Below are 26067 nucleotides of genomic sequence, written 5' to 3' on the forward strand. Positions count from 1 at the left end.
GCAACGAGATAGACCCTCCCCTACCACCCAGCCCACTGGAAGGAAACAACGACAGTCCAGATCTGTGACGGCTGCCTTCTCTTCAACATCTGTGCCAGAGAGGAGGAGGGCTCCGTGCAGGGTGTGTGTGTGTGTGCGCGCGCCCTGGGAGGGAGTGCGTAGGAGAAAATGTGTGTGCGTGCCTGAGCATTTGTACATTAGCTGTGTTCTCGGGGAGAGGGAGTGTGGGGGTGAGAATCTGTATACTGTGGAAGGATGAAAATGTGCAGCAGCCTGTCAAGAGAGGCAAGCCTCCCCTGCCCCAGAGGCCCCTGGTTTCTTTGGAGAAGACCCCCAGCCCCTGCCAAGAGGCCGGTGGGTTTACAGGAGGGGTGCGGCTAAGAGGATCACTGAGGCAGAACTGCGTGGCTGCAAAAATAGAGACCTGCAAAATCAAGAACCCAGAACAACACTCCGTGGGCTTTGCTCCCAAGTAAACGAGCAGATTGATTGATCGATCGATCTATTGATTGATTATTCAAATGTTGTTGCCACCCATCTCTCGCAAAAGAGGGACTCTGGGCAGTTTACAATAAAATTAATACTATAATAACAAACAGTTGAAATCCTATAAAAATAAAAACAAGTTACAGATATAAAATACAATAGAAATAAATATAAAATCCAAGAGATACATGTGAGGAAGTTACTAGCACCTGTGGAAAGGGTAGAACGCGTAGTTGTTGAATAGCTATGGTGATATTGGGGGTGTCTGCAGGGAACGGTTAAAAAAAAGTCAGTGGTGCTGCTATCGAATCTCGTCTTCCCTGTTTTTTTGATGCATGAGGCATGTGCAGCGCATGTAAAGCATGGGAAAGCTTCGATTGTACCATTGCGCTTGCCCTCTTGACTTTTTTGACCATACCTGCAGACCTCTTGGATGGTACCAAGGTGTGCATTTTCAGCTTGGGGCAAGTCGCCTCCCTGAAAAGGTGCCAGGCATTTGATGGGGTGGGGGCTGGCCAATCGAGGGCTTTACAGCCAGAACGAAGCAGGAGTGTGTGCTGGTCTGTGGCAGTTAAAGGGCTGTGGGAGAAGTTGTTGAGTGCTGAGAAATGAGCGCATGGATTCGTGATCCCCACCCTTGGTCTCTCCCAGAGTTTCAATTGTCCCTGTAAAGAGACTTCAACAGCCAAGGGTACCTCTGCTATACAGCTGTTGTTACCCAGGGCCAAAGGTCCCATTTGTCAGATAATTATGCCGGACCTCCCCCAGCTTTACAAGCCTACAGATGACTGCCTTTTGATGCATGCATCCATGTCCCCCGGATGCAGTCTGGACCCATTAAATGTTCCAGTCACTCACAGCAAAGAAGCACTTTTTTTTTTTTGCCATTCCCAGTCTTGTTCCTAGCCCCCTGAAAAATTCAAAGCACAGTCATGTTCCCTTGGGGGTTTTGAAGTGGCACCGCAACCTGACTTGGGAGTGGCTGGCAATTAATAGCAACCTGGTGGGGTGGGGCAGATGCCACTTCTGTGCCACTTCTGTGCAGAGCCCAAGATGGGTTAAATCAGGCAAATCAGGCATGGCATGGGGCCAGGTTACCTGAGGGACCGTCTCATCCCCATGACATCGGCCCGTCCCACCCGATCATGCAGAGAGGGCATGCTGCGGACCCTGTTGGCAAGAGAACTCCATCTGGTGGGGTCCAGAAAGTAGGCCTTCTCTGCAGTGGCCCCCACACTTTGGAACATCTTGCTCCTGGAGGTGAGGCAGGCCCCATCACTCCCGACCTTCAGGAGGGCCCTGAAGACTTGGCTCTGCCGCCTCGCTTGGGGTGGGAAGGTGGGTAGCCCTTCTTGGGGGTGGCTTGCGCCTTAGAGCCCCTCCCACTGGATTGGCATCTTAGAGCCACTTGGATTTTATATTTATTTATATGGTATTTTATATTGGTAATTTGTTTATTTTTATCGGATTTTAATGCTTATTGTTGTGGTATGAATTTTATTGTAAACCGCCCAGAGTCCCTCTTGGGGGAGATGGGCGGTAACAAAATTTGAAAAATAAACAAACAAACAAATAAAGAAAGAAGAAGAGAACGTAATGGGATGGGAAGTTGCAGAATAAGTACCCTTGTGGGAAGGACCCAAGATGAACTCCCAAATTCCAAGGGACGGTTGGGAAACTGGGTTTCTTCTTGAGAGCTACGCAGATATTTCAATACAGGCGTCTCCAGACAATAGTTGTGGAGCTGGTCCCACATGTGTATTGCAATTCTCTGTGTATCTTGCACAAACATGGAATTTGTTGCCTGGAACTATATTGGTCAGCCTGAGAATCGAAGCTATTAGATTCCTTCTTTTTTTAAAGGGTAAGTTTCTAGGCCAGTGCTTCTCAACCTTGGCAACTTCAAGATGTGTGGACTTCAGCTCCCAGAATTCCCCAGCCCGCATACATGCCAAGGTTGAGCAACACTGGTCTAGACCTTGTGATGGTAGAGTGAAACTTGACAATGGAAGGTACAACACTTAATAAACTCTGAGAACATAAAATAGAGTGAACCAGGATTTATTTCTCCCCCCCCCCCAATGTTTTTGGAAGATTGAGACTGTGCTTAGCTGGTCACTTCTGCACAGAGAATAGGATAAAATAGGGAAAATAAAGAACATAGCTGTATCCCACAGTCCAAGAAGACTGCTCTTAAAGCTGATGGCTTTAGGAAATACAGAACTAGGGAATATATTGACTTATTCTGAAATGGATCTTCCCTATTTAGGAGCAGGATATCCCTGGCTACCAGTTCTAGGGACAAACAGTAGAGAGCAGAGAGAGAGAAAAAGGGCTAAACTAGGGCTGGAGAGATCAAGAGCTGAATTCCAGTTCAGCTGGCTGACTTTGGCACAGGCATAACCTACTTCGCAAGGTTGTTGTGATGAAAAGTGGGGAAGGAAGGAGGGAATATTGCAATACAAGTGCAGTAAATAAATATCCAGTCAAATCAAGCTATTTCTTTTCACCTGCCTAGGGGATGGTGACAAAAAACTCTCCGCTGAGGAAGAGGAGGCCTGGCGGATTGCTGAAATGGGCAAACCCATCCTTGGGGAAAACTCGCGCCTTGAGGTCATTATAGAAGAATCCTATGATTTCAAGGTAAGGAGCAAAGCACTTAGTTTGCGCTGCTGCTTCCAACCTCCAGTGGGAGGAGGTGGAGAAATTTGGTTCACATCTGAGTGCAAATTTATCTGTGCATTTTTGAACTGCTGTTTAAACTCAGTGAACTTTTGAAATTCAAATTTAGTGTTGCACTAACCAGACAGATGATAGACAGACAGACATAGACAGGCAGACAGACAGACAGACAGATAGATGATAGACAGATGATAGATAGAACAGATAGATAGATAGATAGATAGATAGATAGATAGATAGATAGATAGATAGATAGATAGATATAGAGAAAACCCATGTACTAATCATTGAATAATGTTGGCTAAACCCCAAATGGCTCTTTCAAGAATAACGCATTATTATTCTTACGACTCACTGAAAATGGGGTGGGGGGGTCGCTGAAATCCCTACGGACATTTTGCAGACTCTGTCCCTGCATCAGTTCCTATGTTAGCTTGATTTGTAAGTGGCTGAGAAAATCCCTCGAGGGCATGCTGTTCTGTGGATAGGAACAAGGATGGCCTGCAGGGAGTTTCAAGGCGCCCAGGGAACGACACAGAAACCAGTGGGCCTCTTCTTTCTCTGTGAAGTCATGCAGTATCTCCCGGTGCCACAATCTGCCATACCGGTGCTCCTGCAGGAGAAATTCTGGCCTGCTGCTGAGCTGAGCAGTTGCTGCTGTGTTGGCCAATGCCAGAATTGCCATCTTTGAATGGCAAGAAACAGAGGGTGCCCCATGGAACAGGAAGTAATGGGACGGAACAGAAGTAATAGAACAGGCTGGTTGGTTGGTTTGGCCTCCCATCTCCTGGCAGTGACTCTGGGGCAGCGAACGAGGTTAAAAGCATCAGTTTAAGCAACCCAAACCATAACATCCGCGGTCATAAACAACAAACCCAAACAGGCTGGCATAGTATTCCAGTGAGGGAGGCTTCTGATTTCCATAACCCTAACCCAACCCCAACCCCAACCCATTCCTCCAGTTTTCCAAAACAGCACTCCTCCTCCTCAGTTTTGACACCTGAGGGTGCCAGAGATGCCTCTATGCCAGGGATAAGGGTACTTCTTCTTGCACACTGAAGGCACTGTTAGAAGAACACAATAATGGCATTGCTCTGTCCGTGCAGTTGCTATGTAGTTTTGCTTCCCCCTCCACACCAATGCTACTCCATCACTGCCAGACTTTGCCCCCGACCCAGTGAATACAAGACCTGCTGGATTTCAGCTAGGCCTGGCATCTGTGTGGTCCCCTTGGGTAACAAACAGACACTTGGTGCCCCAGAAGGGCTGATCAGCACTGAACCACTGCAGGGCATCTCTAATCGGTGCATATTGTCCCAGAATGCCCTAGCATGCTTAGAGGCATCGTGGGATATTTGGAAACCACCACTTCTGACCTCCTGCTGTTGCAGTCAAGGCCTCGGCCGGGGTTCCCCCAGCAGAAACCTGTCTGCTGCCTCCACTCTCCCAATCTGGAGCTGATCCAGATTCCGAGACCTGCTCCTGAACCAAACCTCCTCACCAGCTGTGTTTCTGCTGCAGAACACTGTGGACAAACTCATCAAGAAAACCAATCTGGCGCTGGTGATCGGCACGCACTCGTGGCGGGAGCAGTTCCTTGAGGCGATCACTGTGAGTGCAGGTAAGTGACACCCCCCCCCCCAAAAAAACAGAGCCAACTTGGAGGGATCGAGACATGGTGCCTTAAGGAAATCAGCCCCAGGAAAATGAAAAGCCAGGGAGTGAGCGTGCAAGTGCGGGGGTACAAAACCTGTGCATCCTGTATATCCTGTTACTTGTTCAGGAAAGAAATCTGCACTGCGGGAAGAACAGACTGGGATTCGTTTAGAGAATTTAGCTAACATAGCAGGTCCTGGTGACCCTCGGAGGAGCAAGCAAACCAGAATGGCTGATGGCCGTATGTCAACCTTTACACTCTGCGGAGGAAATGCTGACTCCTCTTTTCTCTGTTTGGCACACACCCACACACACACACCTCCAGACACATTACCTATCCTGCAGACACACTCACACACATCTGTCTCCTGAGCATAGTTTTTCTCTGAATGCAGAATTCATGTGAAAAGAAGGCTCCACCCCTTCCCTTGTCTCTCTCCCCAATTTCTATCTCAGAATTAATGAGCTTTGGGGAAGAAAGATATTTTCAGCCGTGTTACTAAACAGGTTGCCTCCAGTCTGTGAATTTTCTTCTCCACAAAAGAGCCTGGAAAGGGGGGGGAGGCAAAAAAGTCAAGATGGAAAGGGCTGCCTCCTCTTGCCTTGTTTTACTCTTCTTAAGGATTTTGAAGTACAGGTAGTCCCTGCTTAACAACCATAATTGAGACTGGAATTTTGGTTGCTAAGTGAAGCTGTCATTAAGTGAATCTGACCTGATTTTATGACCCTTTTTGTGGCAGTCAATAAGCGAATCACATGGTTCCCCATTGATTCTGCTTGCCAGAAGCCAGCTGGGAAGGTCGAAGATGGCGATCACATGACACTGCAATGGTCATAAATGTGAACCACCCAAATTGTGATCACATGACCAGGGGGGGAATGCTGTGAAGGTCGTGTGAGGACTGGTCGCAAGTTGGTTTTTCAGCACCGTTGTAAGTCCGAACCGTCACTAAACAAATGGTTGTTAAGCAAGGACTACCTGTAAGTAAACCAAAACAGGATGTCTCACAGTTCTGGTGCTCCCTTGACATCCTTAGCTTTTTTGCCTCTTTGGCTCAGTGATCCAGTACGTAAAATACTGGGAAATAAAACAAAACAATTCTTAAAGACCATGACAGCTACTGCTGTATTTTTTTTTCCCAAGAAAGCTGCATGGATAGCTGTTCTGGAAGCCCTGAGGGGCTGGGCCTTGCCACTAAGTTAAGAAAAGCAGCTGTGTGTGTGATGCTAGAAGAATTCTGTGAAACCTCAAAGTGTGCACATTTATATCCTGAAAAGTGTGGAGTGAATTTGCACAACCTGCTCAGCCATCCTGCGATTAGTGTGGTTTTGACCTAGTGCATTGGGCAAAGCCACCTCCTGCCATTTATAAACCGTGGTTTATGGAGGGGGTGGGCAAACTGAGGCCACGGCAGCACCATCCAGGCCAGCATCCAACAACCCTTCTAACGTTGTCTGCTAAAAACTGAAGGCCATTTCCCACTACTCTGAGGTGGGAAAGAAATGAAAAATGGAATGCCAGGGCTAAAACTGGCATATCGCAATGGAATCGCAAAAGCACTCCCAAGTTCCCCCCCAATTCCAGCCTGCTGGCACGTCTGATGTACCCCTGGCCTGTAGCCCTTTGCCACTCAAAGCTGCCCATCTTTTGGACAGACTTAGTGTGCTAGTGAACCACGCCAACTGTAGCTTATTCAATACACTATCTTTAGACTAATCATGACTTAGCAGAAGGGAATCCGCTGTTTTCCTGGCATGAGTAACTCCTGAATTGTGGTTAGGGTCAGTTGAGTCATCCCTGACTCCTGGCAGTTTCTGTGGCAAGACTTTGGCAAGATTGTGGCAAGGTTTTTCAGAAGGGGTGTGCCTTTGTCTTCTTCCAGCTGGCTTTGTGCCTAAGGCAGGACCAGGACTCACACCCTTCCAGCGTCTAATTCAGTGTCTTAACCACTAGACATCGATTGGTTATGCGCCATCAAGTTGACGTTGACTCTTAGCAACCACACAGACAGATTTTCTCCATGGTGATCTGTCCCTAACCTGGCCCTTCAGGTCTCCCAACGGTGCACCCATTGCCACTGTAACTGAGTCCATCCACCTTGATGCCGGTCATCCTATTCTTCTCTTTCCTTCCATCTTTCCTTGCATCAGAGCCTTCTCCAGAGAGCTACTGTAGGTCTTTGCATTGACTGACTGATCGATTAAGTGCCTTCAAGCCAGTGTTGGCTCCTAGCAACCACACAGACGGATTTTCTCCATGGTGATCTGTCCCTAACCTGGTCCTTCAGTTCTTCCAATGATCACCACTGTAATTAAGCATCCCCCTGGCTGCTGGTCGTCCTCCTCTTCTCCTTCCTTCCACCTTTCCCAGCATTAGAGCCTTCTCCAGAGAGCTGGGTCTTTGCATTACATGTCTGAAGTAGGATAATTTGAGCCTGGTCACCTGTGCCACGAGTAAGAACTCTGGGTTGATTTGTGCAATGATCCATCTGCTCGTTTTCCTGGATATCTGTGGTATTCTCAAGAATCTCCCCAACACCACAGTTCAAAAGCGTCAATACTCTTTCTATTCTGCTTCTTCAAAGTCCAACTTTTGCTTTCAGAGGGTATCAGAGGGAGAATGATCGCCTGCACAATTTTTGTGATCTTTCCTAGATTATTAGAAAGACAGAATTGGGGCTGGAGCTGAATCCCTTCGTAGGATCTCTTGCAGGTGCCTTCTATTGGCCTCTGTCTCTTCCCTCTCCCCCCCTCCCCACCATGGACAGTGATAGAAAAAAGGGTGCCGTTGGGCTTCACGCTGATGTTCTTGCTAGGCTACGACGCCCTCTATTGGTCAAGATGCTACATGACAGAAATTTGGAACTTGTTTGCAATGGTTCTGCTCTTGGTAATATTTGGCCCTAGCAAAAAGCCTCTCCTATATTCTCTGTTCATTTGCTTGGAATTCAGCTCTTGTCGTCCATTAGTTTGCCCCGTTTTTTATTTTATTTTATTTTATTTTATTTTATTTTATTTTATTTTATATCCTGCCTTTACTATTTTTATAAATAACTCAGGGTGGGGAACATACCTAAATACTCCTTCCTCCTCCTGTTTTCCCCACAACAACCCTGTGAGGTGGTTTGGACTGGGAGAGAGGGACTGGCCCAAGGTCGTCCAGCCGGCTTTCATGCCTAAGGCGGGACTAGAACTCTCATACCACGCCTGATTGGCTCTTGGGCTGAGAGAGAGGGACTGGCCCAAGGTCCCCCAGCCAGCTTTCATGCCTAAGGCGGGACTAGAACTCTCATACCACGCCTGATTGGCTCTTGGGCTGAGAGAGGGGGACTGGCCCAAGGTCGTCCAGCCAGCTTTCATGCCTAAGGCGGGACTAGAACTCTCATACCACGCCTGATTGGCTCTTGGGCTGAGAGAGAGGGACTGGCCCAAGGTCCCCCAGCCAGCTTTCATGCCTAAGGCGGGACTAGAACTCTCATACCACGCCTGATTGGCTCTTGGGCTGAGAGAGAGGGACTGGCCCAAGGTCCCCCAGCCAGCTTTCATGCCTAAGGCGGGACTAGAACTCTCAGTCTCCTGGATTCTAGCCCGGTGCCTTAACCACTAGACCAAACTGGTTCTTCTCTTCTTGTTGTTAAGAAAAAGGCTGCATGCAACTTGCAGCAAGAAAAAAGACAACTGGATGGCGGAATGGAACGGGGCTTCCTTTGTGACATATGTTTCTTTCTGATCTCTTTTTCCGAATGTTCTCTCTACCAATGGAGGAGGAGGAGGAAAAGTAGACTAAAATGGTTATGAAATACAGTTCCCAACCCCAACTCAACTGATGACACTGGGAGCCCGCCAGTCTCAGGCAGGACGTGGTTCCACCTAGTACTGTAGGTGGCACCATAGTGAAGATCCTGTTTGGTGCCCCTGTTGAACTTTTGTGTCTAAACTCACTACCCATATGTTTATGCCCGCCTTGCCCTGCCTGTGCTAAAGGCCTGACTCAGGATTCCTTGCCCTAGGTGTGGAAGACGAGGATGAAGATGGGAGGGAAGAGAGGCTTCCATCCTGCTTTGACTACGTCATGCATTTCCTGACGGTCTTCTGGAAGGTCCTCTTCGCCTGCGTGCCACCCACCGAGTACTGGAACGGCTGGGCCTGCTTCAGCGTTAGCATTCTGGTGATTGGCTTGCTGACTGCCTTCATCGGCGACCTGGCCTCCCACTTTGGCTGCACAGTGGGACTCAAGGACTCCGTCAATGCGGTCGTCTTCGTGGCCTTGGGCACGTCCATACCAGGTGTGATACGCATCTGCCCTGTTCACACAAGACACTTAACCTGGCCAGCCACTAACCCTGCTATGGCTCCATATCGGCTGGAGCTGGGTCTGCTGAGTTGGGTGGTCAACTGATGATGATGATGATGATGTCATCATCGCTGGTTCTGGCCACATACACACAATTGTACTAAATTGGTCTTAAGCTGCTACTTGAGGGAATATATTCTCCCTGCTCACATCCTTCAATTCAGCCTTGGACCAAGAGAGCACGGCAGGGTTCCATGATGTTAAGAACTTCCTCCCCATCAGCCAACCCAACAGTAATGGACAGAGCTTGGCCCTTGCCCGCAGTCAGTATTCGGGAGTTTCAGCCCCTCTGCCACTTCCTCTCTCTTCCCTGGAGGACTGAACGGGCAGGCCTTGATTACTGCTCCATCACTGGCCACGTAAATGTAGTTGGACATAAATTATCTGGCATGTTAGGCCAAACCCCGTTCTTCTCCTGCCCTACAGTTCCCCTCACCCAATGCTGCCACCATCAACCTGGATATATCCATCTTCCTCATATATCCTTTTCACTGGCTGCCCAGAGTTGGTTGAAGTAGGGCGGCATTAAAATTGAATACAATAAATAAACATGGGCTGTGAAAGTGGGGAGCCAGTGGGGGATCCCCAGGGAACAGTGGGCTGGCTCACTTCCTTAACTTGTCAATCCTCAGCACTCTCCTCTTTCCGCAGATACCTTTGCCAGCAAAGTGGCCGCTCTCCAGGACCAGTGCGCAGATGCTTCTATTGGGAATGTGACGGGCAGCAACGCGGTCAACGTCTTCCTGGGCTTGGGGGTGGCCTGGTCTGTGGCAGCTATTTACTGGGCGTTCCAAGGCAAAAACTTCGAGGTGCAGACAGGGACCCTGGCCTTTTCGGTCACCCTCTTCACCATCTTTGCCTTCGTTTGCATCAGCGTCCTCATGTACCGCCGACGGCCACACATAGGAGGCGAGCTGGGGGGTCCCCAAACCGCCAAAATCCTGACCACCTGCCTCTTTGTGGGCCTCTGGTTGCTCTATATTCTCTTTGCTGGCCTTGAGGCCTACTGCCACATCAAGGGTTTCTGAAGGACACCACCACAAGAGTGTGGTGAGGGACAACAGACACAAAAGGGGCCACTAGGGGCACCTTCAACAGACCCAATGTCCCTGAGGATCCTTTTTTTCCCACAATTTCAAGCTTCTTTTTAAGGGAAAACAAAAACACAAAACACATCACCATCTAGATGGAACAAAGACTTCCTTCTCTCTCTTCTACCAACCTGCCCATTTCAACTTACCAAATTTTCAGACATCTCCTGATGGTTGTGCAAACTCTTGTTCTCAAGCTGGAGACCTCCTCTCCCTTCTTACGCAGCCTGTAGCAAGGGACCCTGGTCCGTTCCAATCTTGGGGTCACTGAGACTAGGGGTGCAAGCCAAGAGGATTGGAGCAGGCATCTGTGTTAAACCCCCTGCCCCCACAGCTACTTTCCTTTGCCCCTCCCAAGGAACCCATTGTGTTTCTACTAAAGTGTCTTCCTGTGGCTATATAGTTTTCTTGAAGCTAGAACCCTTGGCCTGAATCCAAAGGAAGGCATTCTCTCTGCTTCAAAGCACACACAGAGTTGGAAGCAGTCAGATCTTTCTCTTACTCTCTTTTTGAGGTGGGCGGCTCAGAAAAGTTGGGAGGAAGACATATTGGAGAAGATCTACGTCAGAGGCAAAATGGTGCACATTATGACATCTCTCCTGCAACTGGACATTTTCAGGCACCTTCTTGGGGTTTAAGCTGGAGTTAAGTCAGGTCTGGAGAACAGTGACCAGTTATATCTGTCCCAGTTCATGGGAACAAAAAAGGGGGATGTGTTTGGCATAAATATAAGCCCCTTCCCCAGTTCTGATTTTGAGGGCAGGAGGACAGATGGACAGTGGAGGGACCTTGAGGGGTTTGTGCGGGCTGGGAAATAAAGTTGGACTAGAAACATAGACTTCTGGAAGCTACAATTTCACATCCTTTTGCTTTGCTCTCCTGGACAAAAGGTGTTAAAGAAACCTTGTTCTCTCTTTCATCGCAAGATTGTACACACCCCTCAGCTGATGTACCCCATGTAAGACAGGGTACTTTTTGCTGCTGCTCTAAGATCTTTATGTCCACCTTATTGAAGACTCCTTCCTTTCTCCCTAGCAGTCAACGTATCCTTTGACCACAGCTGGATGGCAGGTTTGACCAATGGGAGTGAACATGGCATCTGGAATGAGTGAATCTTTGGGCAAGTTCCCCCAACCTCATTGCTCAATGTGGGAGCTTATGTCCCCATTCCTGTCTGAAGTTATCAGTGTAATAGAGGATCCAGTAAAGTGTGAGCAGGCATTTCTCTGCATCAGAAAGGCTGGAAGTGGACTTCTGCTGGAAGTGGACTTCTGCTTTCTTGAAAAGCCACTTGGAATAAAAAATGATGGATTTCTGCTGATGGGAATTCAAACCTGAATGGAACAAGAATCATGAAAGCCATCTGGAGCAACAGCTGTTTGCCTCTTGGGTTGTCCAGTGTGTGCAGTCCAGTGTTTATAGATTACTTTTTCTTGATCAACATTTCCCGTGGAGCAAACACTGGTGTCTGGGTGTACATTTAGATCACCTTTTGTGCCCACTGTCAACTTTTAGAGATAGGCCACCCCACCGTGCTTGCATGCCAACGTGAGGCAGAAGGGCTTGGAGATAAGCCCTTTAGAGGTGTTCTATAGATTGGAGAAGAGGAAATTCAGCCATCCTGAAACAAATACAGCTTGCTTTGCTGGGCCTGAGTTGGGGGATTGAGTAGAAACGATCAACCAAATCTTTTCTAGGCAGACGTTAGATAAGGTGAAACCTAAGCTTTCTGCAGGACCGTGGACAGCTCTCTTAAGACACAGCTGGCCGGTCTAGAGCACCTTAATCTTCTGCCACCATCCTTGGCTTTGCTTCTCTAGAAGAGCTGGCTGAGATCTTTCAGAAGCCCCAGTTCTGCATTTGTTGACTTCTGCAGATTAAAGGGAACAGAGGCATTTCTGGGAATGGATCTTCTGAGTCAGAGGCCTAGTCACATCTTCTAGGAGGGATGGCACAAGAGCAAGTTTCTGGCCGCAGCAGATTTGATTACTTAATTAATTAATTATGTACAGGGTATGGTGGGTCAGAGACCAAGAGACTCTAGGTCATTGCCATCCATGAGATTTCTTCTGTTTGGGAAAAACGAGAGAGAGAAAGATTTCCCTTCTTTTGTAATATTTTTCTAGGATGATGGAAGCTCTCCTTCTAATTATGAACACTGAAACAGTTAGGAGGGAGGAGGAGGAAGAGGAGTCAGCAGAAGAGGAGGAATGCCATCCTCCTCAACTCCCAGAATTCCCCAGCCAGCATGGGGAATTCTAGGAGTTGAAATCCACAGATCTTGAAGTTGCTGAGGTTGAGAAACACTACTCTAGAATCTGCTTCAAGCAGATGTATCTAAGGGGGGATAGTCAAGTGGGGGCAAATAATGAAAGCCACAATGCACTGTCATGTAGTAAGTTCTGTCTCTTTGGTACACGTGTCATGGGCACTGCATGTACATACAAATGCGTCAGAGCTTGTACCATAATGGCACAATGGTGCTTTCATGATTTGGATGAAGGCATCAGATCCTGTGGACATCTCTGGTTCCACGTCCCCCAATTTCTGCCACTGCACATGCATTAAAGGTATAACCATTAGTTCTTGTAAAGGCAAAACTGAAATATTTTGGCCACATAATGAGAAGACAGGACACCCTGGAGAAGGTGCTGATGCTGGGGAGAGGAGGGCAAAAGGAAGAGGGGCCGACCAAGGGCAAGGTGGACGGATGACATTCTAGAGGTGACGGACTCGTCCCTGGGGGAGCTGGGGGTGTTGACGACCGACAGGAAGCTCTGGCGTGGGCTGGTCCATGAGGTCACGAAGAGTCGGAAGCGACTAAATGAATAAACAACAATTAGTTCTTGTGATGCCCCCTTCATTGCCTTCATGCCAAGCTCCTGGGACACTCCAGGCTTGGCCAGCGCAACAGTCCATGATGCCCCTTCTAAACAGGTCTAAAAGAAAGGCTGTACCTTTTACTTCCACAGACACGGGGCAGTGTAGCTATGCAAAGAGAGCACCGGATCCACAAGGTGCTTCCAATTGGAGCTGTAACGATGGAGAGAGATGAATGAGAGGATAGCAAGACAGAACGAGGAAGGGAGCAAAAGGTTGACAGCTTGGAGGGTGTTTGTCCCTTTGGGCTGAACAGTTCAGCCTGTCTGAGAAATGGCAGGCATGTAAAATAGTCTGCTTTCACCCTTCTGTCTTGGATGCTTTTTTTTTTTTATGGGGAACTGAGAAAAGCCATGGAGGACCATCTCATCTCCACCAGAGAGAGAAGAGCTGGGCCACCGAAATCCCCAATAATTCTTTGTGGAACAGTTGGGTCAGTCGTTCTAGCGGGGCAGCCTGTTTGTTCACTCCCTTGACTGCAGGCTGATGGAGCAGAGGTTTGCTTGCCCCCAACCAACAAGCATTTCTCTCCCTTTTCCTCCTCCAAGCACAGGTTGGCCTTGCGTAAAAGCACTTCCCAAGCAAGGCCATACAATGTTTTTAAGAATTAGGTGGTTTTTTTCCCCCCTCCCCAAAGTCCCACCTGATTTTCTTACCAGCACAAAATAAGGGAACAATTTTCTACAGTGGTGGGGAAGCTGAGGGCAAAGAGAAGGTAATAGGAAAGGTTAATCAGCAAGGGGTGGGAATCAAGGCAGTGTTTTTAATACCGAATTTTCTTAACACTTCTTCCTTTTTGGCATATGACAGAAAATACCTTATCATTTAAGTGACTTTGTAGACTTTTCTGCTTAGCACTGCAGGGGCAAAAAAAGAGAAAGAGAAAGAAAGAAAGAAAGAAAAAGAAAGAAGGAAGGAAGAGAAAGAAAGAGAGAAAGAAAGACTTTACAGTTGTCTCTTTTTTTCTTTTCTAATTCTTTGGCTCTTTCTAACATTTTTCATTTTTAAAAAAATTGGGTTTCTGTGTGCATTGTGTGTCTGTGTGTGCGTGCGCACATACAGGTTGCCATAAACCATTGAATTCTCTTGCCTTTTGTTCTGCAAATGACAAAAAGAGTAAAAAAGTATGTTGCTTTTGAAAAGCTTGCATGACGTCCTTTGGGGAAAAAATGAACAGCTTTACGAATACAATTAATTTTGAAGGAAGAACAAAACAGGTGCAATGTTAAGTGAATGTGATTATTTACAAGACAAACTTCTGCCTTTTTTCTTTCAAATTATAGTGCCTCTATGGGTAAAGTTCTCTGGCATATCCATATATTAGGTCATACGCACCAGGCATTATGAAATGGAAACTTCAGAATGTAAAAATTATGCACATTTCAAAATTGTTTAAAATATAGTTGGGAACAGGAGGGAAATGGGCTATTGATGGGTCAGCAGGGGAAGGAGTGAGGTGGGTGGGGATGAGGCCTGGCCACAACTCTCTCGGAAAGTTCTTCAGGTGGAATCTATGGAACTGAAAAATAAATTTCGGCACCAGGTCTTGTGTTGGCTCCAGAGCGACATTTGACGTTCATTTGGCCTTCCTTCCCTAGGCAGAAGCATCAGAGGGATTTCAAAGGAAGCCCAAAGAAGAGTGAAATCTCAGGAATCAACAATAAGACGATTTGCATAACTGTTGCCAATCTTACGAAATCCAGCAACAGAGTTCCTTACATTAAAGCAGTGTTTCTCAACCTTGGCAACTTTAAGACGGGCGGACTTCAACTCCCAGAATTCCCCAGCCAGCCTGGCTGGCTGGGGAATTCTGGGAGTTGAAGTCCGCCCGTCTTAAAGTCGCCAAGGTTGAGAAACACTGCGTTAAAGGATAAAAAAAAGTTGCTGGAATTCCTGAGATCCACAACTCACCGTCTTTACTTGGTGAGAGCTATTTGATATCTCCTTCCTGAGCTTGAAATGACACCTCATTTCTCAGCTTCCTTCTATGCCTCTAATGATCATATAAAGCCATAAACACCAGGAAAACTACCTGAAACGAGGCATCTGGGAACCCTTTTTTGAAACTTCTGCCTTCTAACGAAATGTGTGAGTCAGAAAAGGGGAGACCAGACCCCTCTTGATTTCTGGATACCACCGACTACCACAGTTCTTCTCCTACCACAAACTGGAAATTGTTGTTCCTAACCTATGCCCAGACTACAACTCCCATAATCCTCAGCCAGAACACCCATTAGGATTTGCAGTCCCAACGGGTTTATTCTCCTTTTTTTGTCTGCTGGTAGTGATAAACGTAATCAAATTATTGTTATTTTTTCTCCAACAAAGAGACTGCTGAAATAAGTGGACATACTTGATTGGTGCAATATCCTCGTTGCGATTATGGTGTTGGGCCAGATGTTTGCAGAGGGAATGTCTGGCCATCCATTGATAACCCTAACCTTAACACATTTGCAGTCAAAATAAATGGATGTAACTAACTGGTGCACAAAACTTACTGGTGGGCAAAAACTTTTTTGGCAAACGGGAAAGGAACAACAGCCTTGCAGCTGTTTGGAAGCAACTGTTCTTATTACTTAAAAGTAACCATTGTGAGCATAAATGCAAGGCAGAAGGATCACTAGGTGGCAGTACAAGCCCAGGTGTTTGAGGGGTTGAGGCAGTGTGTTAAAAATATAATTTTTTCTTAGAATTATGTTGGGAAAGAAGAAGAAAAAAACCCTGCAGGAGGGGTAAAGTGTTGCTGAGGCATTGTTGTTTTTCCATAATGAATTGGAAAATAAATTTAAATATCTAACTATTATCTATCATCCATCCATCCATCCATCCATCCATCCATCCATCCATCCATCCATCCATCCATCCATCCATCCATCCATCTATCTATCTATCTATCTATCTATCTATCTATCTATCTATCTATCTATCATCATCTATCTATCTCACAGCAATATTCTTCCCTGCAAGCAATCTAATCCTAAAACGTTTAATCAGAAGTTAAGTCCTGTTCAATGTTAATGAAAAGTTTTCCCTAAAGAGCCAGATCTTCGCCAGCTGGCAAAAGATCAGTCAAGAGAAGCTTCTGGAGTTACTGTGATGTGGAGAGAGAGATTCCCACCAACTGGTTCTTCTCTGTCTTGCAGACTTCTTGGTACCCACAACCTCAGACGAAACCTTTTGTAGTACATTTCATCGTTACAAGGAAAGCAGGAGAGTTTCCTTCAACGGTGAAAGGAAATGAACATTGAGAAAAACCCTGCCAATGTCACTGTATTTAAAAACTCAGAATAGGAAGAGATCACAAGTTGCTGTAGAAATGCAAGTGGGGGCTGATATCCCACAATGTGGAATCAAATGCAAAAAGGAGGAAGCTTAATACCTCGGGGGCGGGGGGGAAACAACAACAACACTGTTTGTGGTTTGGTCCAAGCATCCTAGTCTGCTTCCTCTTGCCAAGCAGAGGCCAAGGGAGAGACAGGTGGCTGGCAGGGGAAGACATGGGGTACTGATTAGAGTGCCCGGAACAGCCTGGCTGGATAGAACGGGCAGACATCAGCTTGGTAGGCTGGGCGGTGAGCGAAGGACAAGCCATGAGTTTAGTGACTGAATGGGAACTAGAACCAGGACCTCCCCAGGCCAAGCCTAACACCTTCATCACTGCATTGGCTCTCTCTGGTTATAATGTGCCAACCCCAGAATTCCTTCTCTCCTGGGTTTTCGCTCAACCCAAAGCATGCTCTGCAGAATAGGACAAGGGTTGGTGCACAAAGATGCTTTGCTCCTCTGCCTTCAGGTCTAATTCCAGGGTTTGCTGGGAAGGCTTCAGCCCAGAATGAGTAATTTGTGGTCCTCCAGCTTCAGTTGGACACACCTCCCACCAGACTTGCCCACCGGCCAGGGTGATTCAGGCTGCTGGGGACTGGAATCCAGGAACGTCTAAGGAGCTAATAGTTCTTGAGGGAAAGTAGGGAACTGATGACCTTCTGTATGTTCTTGTGAACTTCAAAATTCTCAGCAGGCCAAGGTGGCAACTGCTTCTGAATTGTAAATTGCAGGTCAGGTATGCCATCTGCCCCATCTCATTTTGTCCTGGGTGAAGGTTCAGGTCCTCTTCCAGGGCTGCCCCGAGCAGAGCACTTCTTGGTAATCAAATCATGGCTCACTGTGGCCAGGTTCTCCTTCCCCAAGAAGAGACAGAGATGGCGTGCCATGCCAAGATGAAGGACGCTGGTGCCACCTGGCTGTCCATCTCCCATCAGGCACTTGCATCTCCGATCCATCAAAATCAAAGAGTGTGCCCCCCATCAAGATGCAGTAAATCAAGGCGATGCTCAGGATATATACGAGAAGAACATGCATGAAGAACTTGGTTATTGGGTGGATGATGATTGGCTGCTGGACTTCTGAGAACAGGTTGCAAGGGAGGATTTGGGCAGGTGGAGCTAATCCACCAGAAAGGGATGCTGAAAATTCATCAACCCCAAAGGTATCTGCCGGGGGGAGTGTGTCAGAAAAGGCCAAGATGGGGGCCACCACCATTCAGGACTGAAGGGTTGAGACTTTGATCACGTGGTCATGGCCATCTTCCTAACTTCATTGAGCCCCCCCTTGCGGACCCCCGCTCCCGATCTAACCTCACCCCTGAGCCTAGACAGCATTTCTCTGGGCAACCTTCAAAAATCCTACCTTTCAAGTCAACAAGTTCCCTTTTCAACCCCCTTTCTTCAGTGTTTTGCCAGCCTGCCATAGCTACTACCTGCATGTTAGCAGAAGGAGCCTATTTATCATTTTGCTCAAAAACATCCTTATTTTATTATTTCACTTTGCACTGTTGAAAAATGTCCCGCAATCAGCTTTGGCATTCTGTCTAGCCGAGGTGCCATAACAATTTTATGTCTCTTTCCAGTCCTGCCCCTCCAAGATTCTGGATAAAGAATGGCTTCGAGACTTGACAGATTTGAGGAAAGAATATGCATGGCTTGCCTGGTGAGGAAATATGACTTCAAGTATGCAAGACTTGATTGCTTGGGTGGGCATCGTGTGATTTTATTTGCTTTACTTTGCTGGCCTAGAGGTAGCTGGCACGAGGAAGGTGTTAGAAGGGGCTGGCATCTTTTGTGGGGGCGCATTCTGTGCATAAGGCTTTTAGGGAGGTCCAAGGGTTGCAGTGTGTGAATGGGGGGGGGGGGGTGTATGGTATGACAACTGAAGAAGCTGCCCCTGTCAAAGTTTAGTGGCATGCTTCATGGCAGCTCCAGGGCTTCAGAAGATGGTGGGGAGTTATACAGTTAATTAGTTAGTTTAAGTTTATTGACTGGTCAATCAGCCATATCAAAACCCAGGAAGATAAGATCAGCTGACAAATTAAAAAAGGTACCTTTGTGCAAGGCATAAAGCAGCCTCCCAACTTTACATGTTTTGCCACTGTGTGTGTGATTCCGTGGCTTTAAGAGAAGCAAAAAGTAAAGCAAATGGTGCCATGCAAAAGGGGGAAAAATGATCTTGGGTAATAATAGGACAGATAAATACAATATCTTTATTTCTGGCCATTGGGGGCTGCCCCTGAAGTCTCAGGGACAAAACCCAGAAAATGAAACCAAGTCTGGGAAAACCCACTTCCCAAAGCAAACGGTTGAAAAACAACATTCCACCCTATGAGAATGGATGTTTTCCATCCACAAAAGAAATAATTCCTTGACTTCTAAAATCAAAGCCAAAGGATGGTGCAGTCGGACCGATTAGGGCTTGAACCCCCTGCTTTTAAAGGCAAAAGAGTCAGGCCAGTGAAAAGAATTTGGCAGTCGAATCCACTCCGTCACACCTGCTAGGCATAGCCAAATCCTGAGGGGGAGTCAAAAAAGTCAAGATGGCAGTCCACACAGGGCTTTGATTGTGCTGCCACAACCACATTCCCCTGGCCAAAGTCCCTGTCCTGGAGTCTTGCAACTGATGCCCAACAGCCATCTCACCAGCTCTGCACCTCAAAATAGTTTCCAACATCTGGTTCCCCTTTCCTCCAGCTGGTGCCCTCCAGATGTCTTGGGCTGATAAAACATTTGGAAGGCACCAAGCGCCATGGGAAGGAATGATCTCGAGGGACTGGAGGAAGAGCATCCACCAGGATGACAGTCAGATAATAGAAACCCGAGTCCAGGCCAGAACGGTAATCTGAGAAAGCGTCTCAGACATGACCCTCCCTTGTTCTCATCAAAGTAAAGGGTGGGAGGGGGGAAGTGCTTTCAGACTTGCAGCATTCTGTCACTGTAACTCTAAAATAAAAGTAATATTGGGCTGCATGTCTTTGGTTTCCTAGTCTGGTCTACCTTGAAGGGCTGACATCAGTCTGAGTTTAGGATGGTCCCCTCTTTTTTCCCTTTGCTTTATTGTTCTTGAACAGGCAGGTGAAAAGCCAGCTCAGATGGTGGTCATAGTGTTGTGTGACTGGGTGTGCAAGAGCGGGCTGGCTGTTTTTTCCCCAAGACAACCCCCCCAGCTGAATTCCACACACCCCCAACACTGGGTTTGCCTTCTGCCTGCTCTGGGGTCATCTTTGCTTTCTGTCCCATTGTCTCCCATGGATTTGTTCTGCCAACGGGCCCCAAGGAGCTCAGATGCCCCCGGCCTCCCTCCAATCCCACTATTGTTCCCCTCCTGACAGGTGTATAATTGGATGATTAATGGCCCTTCATTAGCCTGCAATTGAACCAAAGATGGCCACGCACTGCGTTTCAGCCTTCCCGGAGACCACGGAGGGGTGAGCGGGAGGAGGTGAGGGTGCCCTTCACCCGTCTGTTTCAGGCTTTTGTTGTCTTCCACAATGCAAACCCCTCCCCAGCCCACACGGGGGCCCTACATGCCCAGCACCTTTCTGGACCTGATGTGAGATTGAAACAATGCAGCTGGGGGGCTTCCTTGTTTTCAGCTGCAGGTATCCTCCCCCCGCCCCCATCCCATCACACAGATGATCATTCCTGGTTACAAAGAGGAAGGGGTGTGGTTTGGCCATAGATACCATGAAAAAAAATGGGGTTGGGAGGGGGGAGCCCAAGCTATTCCTGGAAATGGCTTCTCCGTGCCCCCAGCTGAACTTTTTCATGGCAGGGAGATCATCCTTATCATCGTTTTTCTATTCATAGACAAAGCTCTTACAGGCCCAGGAATTAGTCTCCCAAAAGGGAGCTGGCAAGTCTGCAGGTAAAAGGATCAAGGCTTCAGCCAGGAGCATCCTTTGGGGGGCTCAAAAAAGCCAGAACGGCTGCCATGACTGTAAAATCTAAGCCCCACCTGTTTCTAACTGCAATGTATGTTTTAAAAGGGTGGGACGTGGATTGCCAGTGGTAGCTATCCTCTTTTTTGACACCCGCCCAGGAGGTGCGTTGATTGCACAGTTGCAACCACCATCTTGACTTTTTTGACTCCCCGTCCCACCCCCGGACCCTCCCTAGCTTCACCACTTGCTTTTTTGTCTGTCTGTGGCTGCTGCAGAGGCATAGAAGCTGGGTTTATTTCAGAAGAAGCAAACAAGGGACAAAGCTGAATTTCTCAGCTTTTCCACCCGGGAAAACGTAATGCTGGACCACAGAGCCAGGGAAGGTTTCCCTGAATTAAAGTTAGCCAGGGAGCCCCATGCACACCCCCACCCTCCCAAACACACACACAGAGAAACACCACACTCACCTTCTGATTCTGTCCCTGGAAGATGGCCAGGGGTTAAAGGGCTCTCATTTCAGATTTTTGGAAAGGGTGGGTTACAGATCTGCAAGTTTCCAGGCCTTCTTTTGGGTATAGTTGTGGGGGAGCTGTAACCCAAGAGCATGCTTTGCTTAGACTTCTTAATCGCTGTTGTAAATATTGTCAAAGACCACTCTGATTTTTAAGCAAAGCGAGGCTGTGCTGAGCCAGTCGTGTTTATGCCAGCCCATTTAATTGTTTATACAGCAGCCTTCGATCAGCGCATGGATCCGAAAGCCTGGGCTTTATCTTCCATGCCTGCTCGCCCCTTTTAAAGGGAGATGTACGCCAGACTTGCTGCATGGGGAGAAAGCAGCTTATTCAATTAGGCTTCCTCCCCAAGGCTGCCCTTTATGGCCCCTTTGAAGCTGACCTGGGGTCACAGCAGATGCTCCAAATCCATGCACGATGTGGCTCTTTCCATGCTGAAGAAGCAGTAGACTCCCCCTTCACTCACGCTCATGTGGAGTGGAGTTCCACAGGTGAAAAGTGGCTGTTTGGCTCGTAGCTCTGTGTAGGACCAGTGAAGGAGATGTGGGTGTGGGGTGGACAGGAAAGCTCAGCCTTTCCCCAACCCGCTGCCCTTCAGATGGGTGGATTGTGGAAGCCAAAAGGGGAAAATCAAGCTGCAGAAATAGAAGGGGTTCAAACCCTAGAGCAATGGGGCAGCCCTGTGGTTCCCCCCTCATTCAGTTTCACCCTTGGTAACAAAATTCCTTAATCACATCTGCACCAGCAAAGAAGGGGACCCACCATGACTGCACCAATCTAGGCCAGTCCTCCACCCAACAAGGGGATTGCTTAAAAATCAGCAGCTTGGAAAACACGCACGCAGGCCAGCTTACTTCCTCCCCCCACCCCGCTACCCCCTTTTCTCCCCCTTCTTGCCTCCCCCGGGATTGTTGGCTTGACTAGTGAGCGTCGCCCGGTGATAAATGACTTTATTATGATTCCTAGTTCCCAACTCCCCACCCCTTCCTATTTTTTCTTCTGGAAAGCTAGGGCCTTCGACACCTAATTCTACCTCTCTGGCATGGCCCATCCATCATTCCTCCCCTGCCCCCTCCCCCTTCCCTCCCCTCCCCTCCCCTGCACACACACACGCACGCACAACACCAACAACATTGCCTGCTGGTATGAATCAGGCTGACGACAACGGGATGTGGGTACCCTGTAAATTAGGCAGCCTAAATCAGAACCCCCCGATGGCTGGGCTGTCATTTATCTCTTTCCAAGGCAAAGCAGAACACAGGAAGGGATTTGAGATTGGCAATGAGCGGGGGAGCATGCAAGTGCATGGGAGAGGCGATGGGTGCCTGTAATGTTTGCGGGAGCCAGGAAAGAAAAGGGCAGGATCTGGAGAAGGGCAGAGGCACTTCCATCCAGGCAAATACAGGTAGTCCTTGCTTAACAACCATAATTGGGACCAGCATTCGGTTGCTAAGCAAAGTGGTCATTAAGCGAATCTGATCTGATTTTACAACTTTTTTGCTGCAGCTGTTAAGCAAATCACCATAGGCATTAAGTGAACCATGTGGTCATTAAGTGAATCATGCAGTTCCCCATTGATTTTGCTTGCCAGAAACCGGCCGGGAAGGTAGAAAATTGTGATCATGTGACCATGGGACACTGTGAGGGTCATAAATGCGAACTGGTTGCCAAGAGCCCAAATCGTGATCATGTGACCGTAGGGATGCTGTGACAGTCATAAGCGTGAGGACTGGCCGTAAGTTGGTTTTTCCAGTGCTGTCGTAAGTCCAAACCATCACTAAATGAATGGTTGTTAAGCGAGGACTACCTGTATGCCTTTGCAAACCACAGCAATTTGGGCATTTCAACCAGAAATCATGCAATCTTTGGGGACTCAGAAATAAGAGCCAAGGAAGATCCTCCGGAGCAAGATGTTTCTAGGGAGCCCTGGGGCAACCAGCCCCCAGCCTGGTGATCCTATAGTTCTCAGCTGGAAGATGCCAAGCTGGGAGTTACTGGTCTATGTGATGCTGAACTTGCTCAATATTCCCCACCATGCTCATGATTTAGGGGTAAACTATGCTATTCATGGAGGCTTCGCATACTGGGGTACAACAGCCCTGGATAGACCCATACCCTTCCATGGCTGTAGGAAATCATTCTGGTTAAAAATAATTTTTAGAAAGCTCTAACACTAACAGCCTGTCATGGCAACCAGATTTGTAGGCTGGTGTCGCGTTTTAGTTCATCTTAATCCACTGCTGCTCGGCTTATCGGGGTGACGCCAAGATGAAAAAAGTATAAGGGAGGCAGGAAACAATTTATTGCAGGATCAGTATGCGGTTATGGAACGCTTTCTCTAAATCAGGTAGGGAGACTTTTGGAGCTGGGCTGGGGGGCAAAATTGGGGATTTGGGGAGCACGTGGCGAGCCCCTTCACAAAATTGCTGCCATTGTGGGCATGACCAGCCAGAAAACACCCACTTACCCAAAAGGGAATTACCTTCTCAGCAGGCCTATAAAGGCCGAAGCTGAGTTTCCTGTTTTGTTTTTTAATTAGAAGAAGAATTTTTTAAAATTGCAAAAGGTAGAAGCCCAATGAGGAGATGGCTGCTTTCCCCCCTTCTTCAAGAACGGTCAAACTACCTCTGAGCTGAACTACATCATTTCCCCGCGGTTGTTCCACCTTCTTTGCAGGGAGAAAGCGGTGGTCTCTTCCTGCCATGGCAAATCACCTTTTTTTCTGCTCTGAGTGGGAAGCTGTTGCATATGAAAAGCATCTTTGGGCGGGTGGGCAAAGATGGAGCCCAGCAGTGTGGCATTAAACTCCTGAAATGAAAGTGGGGTGCTTCCTTACCATCAGTGTGTTTGGCTGTTGCACCCTCTGCAAACGTATTTATTCCCTTAATCAAAAGGTCTAGCCACAGAAGTGGGGGCTGAACATCGCAGTCTTCCCTTCTTTCAGTGGGAGGATTCCAGACGATTGTGGTCAGCACTGAGGAGGGTCTCTGTGAAGTCATTCTTTGGGTGGGAATAAGTTGCAGCTGGTTTGTCCTGCTTCACTGGATGGGGCTGAATGCAGACGAACACTTTCCCTGCATGTAGAGAGCTAGCCTGTCAAAGGGGCTAACCCTGATACATTGGTTTTCTACTTGCAGGGATTTATTATTTTTGCCTGCCTGGAGGAATGCTGAAAACCTTTGTAAGAAAGCAGTCATTTTTTCCCCAATTCCTGGGCATCATAGACTCATGGGGATCAACACCCAGTCAAAGTTGCAATACATTTTGATTATTCTTTGTATTGCATTATTTGAATAATAATAATAACAACAACAACAACAACAGTCACCAAAATGATTCACTGGAACATCCGTAAAAATTACCATGTCCCAGTAATGAAAAAGTGGTGGGAACATATAGTTGAAAAAGTAGTTGAAAATGAGCAGGTTAAAATATTGTGGGATTTCCAAATACATACTGATAAAGTCTTGGCACACAACACACCAGATTTAACTGCGTTTGAAAAGAAGAAAGTGAGGATAATTGATGTGGCAGTACCAGGGGACAGTAGAATACAAAGAATTGGAGAGGATCACAAAGTATCAAGATCTGAAAATTGAAGTTGAAAGATTATGGCATAAACCAGCAGTGGTGGTCCCACTGGTTATCAGCATACTGGGTGCTATTCCAAAAAACCTTGGAAAATCAGCGGCACTTAGAAAATCAGCGCACTGACAAAATTCCATCTGTCAATTACAAAAGGCCACCCCGCTTGGATCCGCACGTACCATACTACGCCGATACATTACAACATCCTAGGTTCCCGAGGGGGATGAAGGCCAACACCAGCTAAAGAACTGGCAGCGGTGATTTGACATTATTGTGTAAATAATAATAATAATAATAATAATAACGATGCCATCTTGATCGTAATCGGAGCTCTTGGTGCAATGCCAAAAAGAAATATTTAGAAATTTTAAAGGTCCTGAGCTTAACATCGTTAATTTTGCAGAAGACTACACCACTTGGAACAATATATATTTTATTTTATGGCATTTACTTGGTCTTGGTTAGGACATGAATCTTGGTGTCAACACCCAGTCAGTTAGACTTGATAGTCATTTCGACAAAAAGAGGATGACGATGCAGCACCTACATGACCTTGGCAGATTTTGAAATGTTAAGCAGCAGAGTCAAACCTGGTTTGTACTTAAATGGGAGACTACCAGGTTTTCCCAGGGTTATAGTTGGGCAAACAACACCAAGGGTGTCCACAGGGTGTGGTCAAAAAAGTTAAGATGGAGATTGTACGATGGACATATAGAACATGCAGAGCTTTGATTGCACCATTGTGACTGCCATCTTGACTTTTTTGACCACATCCTCTGGACACTCCTGAACAACAGAGAAGAAAACCGTGGCAAAACACTGCTCTCCAAAAAAGCAACATGAAGTGATCAGGTGTTAAGGCTGGCTCAAGAAAGCCTTATTTTTCCACAACTGTATAAAACCTGAAACTTGGTTTCTGCTCCTTGTCAATCATCCGTCAGGCCGGATTCAGCCACCTCACTAGGTTTGGCTCAAATGGAGCAGGCCGGGGGGAATTTGTGGTTCAGTGTAAACCGGGGATCTCGATATTCTCTTAGTGTCATGACCTCGTTGCAAGGCACAAAGAGCCTCACAACGTGGATCATGATCATTAAGGAAAAGGAGGAAGGAGATAATCTTTCAGGAATTAAACCAAGCACCCAAGGACACCCACACCCATGATCCCATCAACAACTGAAAAGAGAGACGTCAGAGGAGTGGAGATGAGGAGCACATGGTGCCCCAAAGAACTCAACCGTTGCAGGGAGACAAAGAGGAGACCGGGGAAAACGCCCATACAGCCATCAAGGATACCATCAAGGGCAATCAGGCCATTGAGGGGTGGGGAAGCCCGGGGCAATACAGGGGGGTATAAAAGGGGCACCCCCACCTACCTACCCCGTTCCCGTTTTTCGTTCTGTCAGCTATCATTCCAATAAACCAGAAATCCTTAATACCCATTAAGTGAGTCTGTGTCTTATTGCGAAGCGAGGCTGGCCCTGACATAAAAACGGGAACACCAAAAAATTTTTTTCCACCTGGCACCTATCCAACTCGTTTGTGAGGGACCCAGCCAGGCATGGAGAACCAGGAACCGAGGAGGCGCAACCCTTCGGCGCCCGGCGACGA

The 26067-nt window shown here is 47.5% G+C and overlaps 1 protein-coding gene across 8 annotated transcripts in view; it reads left to right on the top strand.

Moving 5' to 3' along the window:
* SLC8A2 (solute carrier family 8 member A2) overlaps positions 1 to 10206 on the top strand; it is a 32929-nt gene extending 22723 nt beyond the window's left edge. For 4 of the 8 annotated variants that reach the window (XM_063311822.1, XM_063311825.1, XM_063311823.1 and 1 more), the window contains 5 exons: positions 3005 to 3129; positions 4690 to 4789; positions 5015 to 5017; positions 8835 to 9110; positions 9830 to 10206. In XM_063311822.1, the coding sequence (XP_063167892.1) occupies positions 3005 to 3129; positions 4690 to 4789; positions 5015 to 5017; positions 8835 to 9110; positions 9830 to 10206 (881 nt within the window). Of the gene's footprint in view, positions 1 to 1263; positions 1277 to 2972; positions 3130 to 4689; positions 4790 to 5014; positions 5018 to 8834; positions 9111 to 9829 lie in introns of all 8 variants that reach the window. The other 4 variants (XM_063311818.1, XM_063311821.1, XM_063311819.1 and 1 more) reach the window with 3 other exon arrangements.
* Positions 10207 to 26067: the final 15861 nt, after the last annotated feature.

The sequence above is a fragment of the Candoia aspera genome, chromosome 10 (assembly GCF_035149785.1).
Source record: "Candoia aspera isolate rCanAsp1 chromosome 10, rCanAsp1.hap2, whole genome shotgun sequence".
In the NCBI taxonomy this organism is placed as follows: Eukaryota; Metazoa; Chordata; class Lepidosauria; order Squamata; family Boidae; genus Candoia; species Candoia aspera.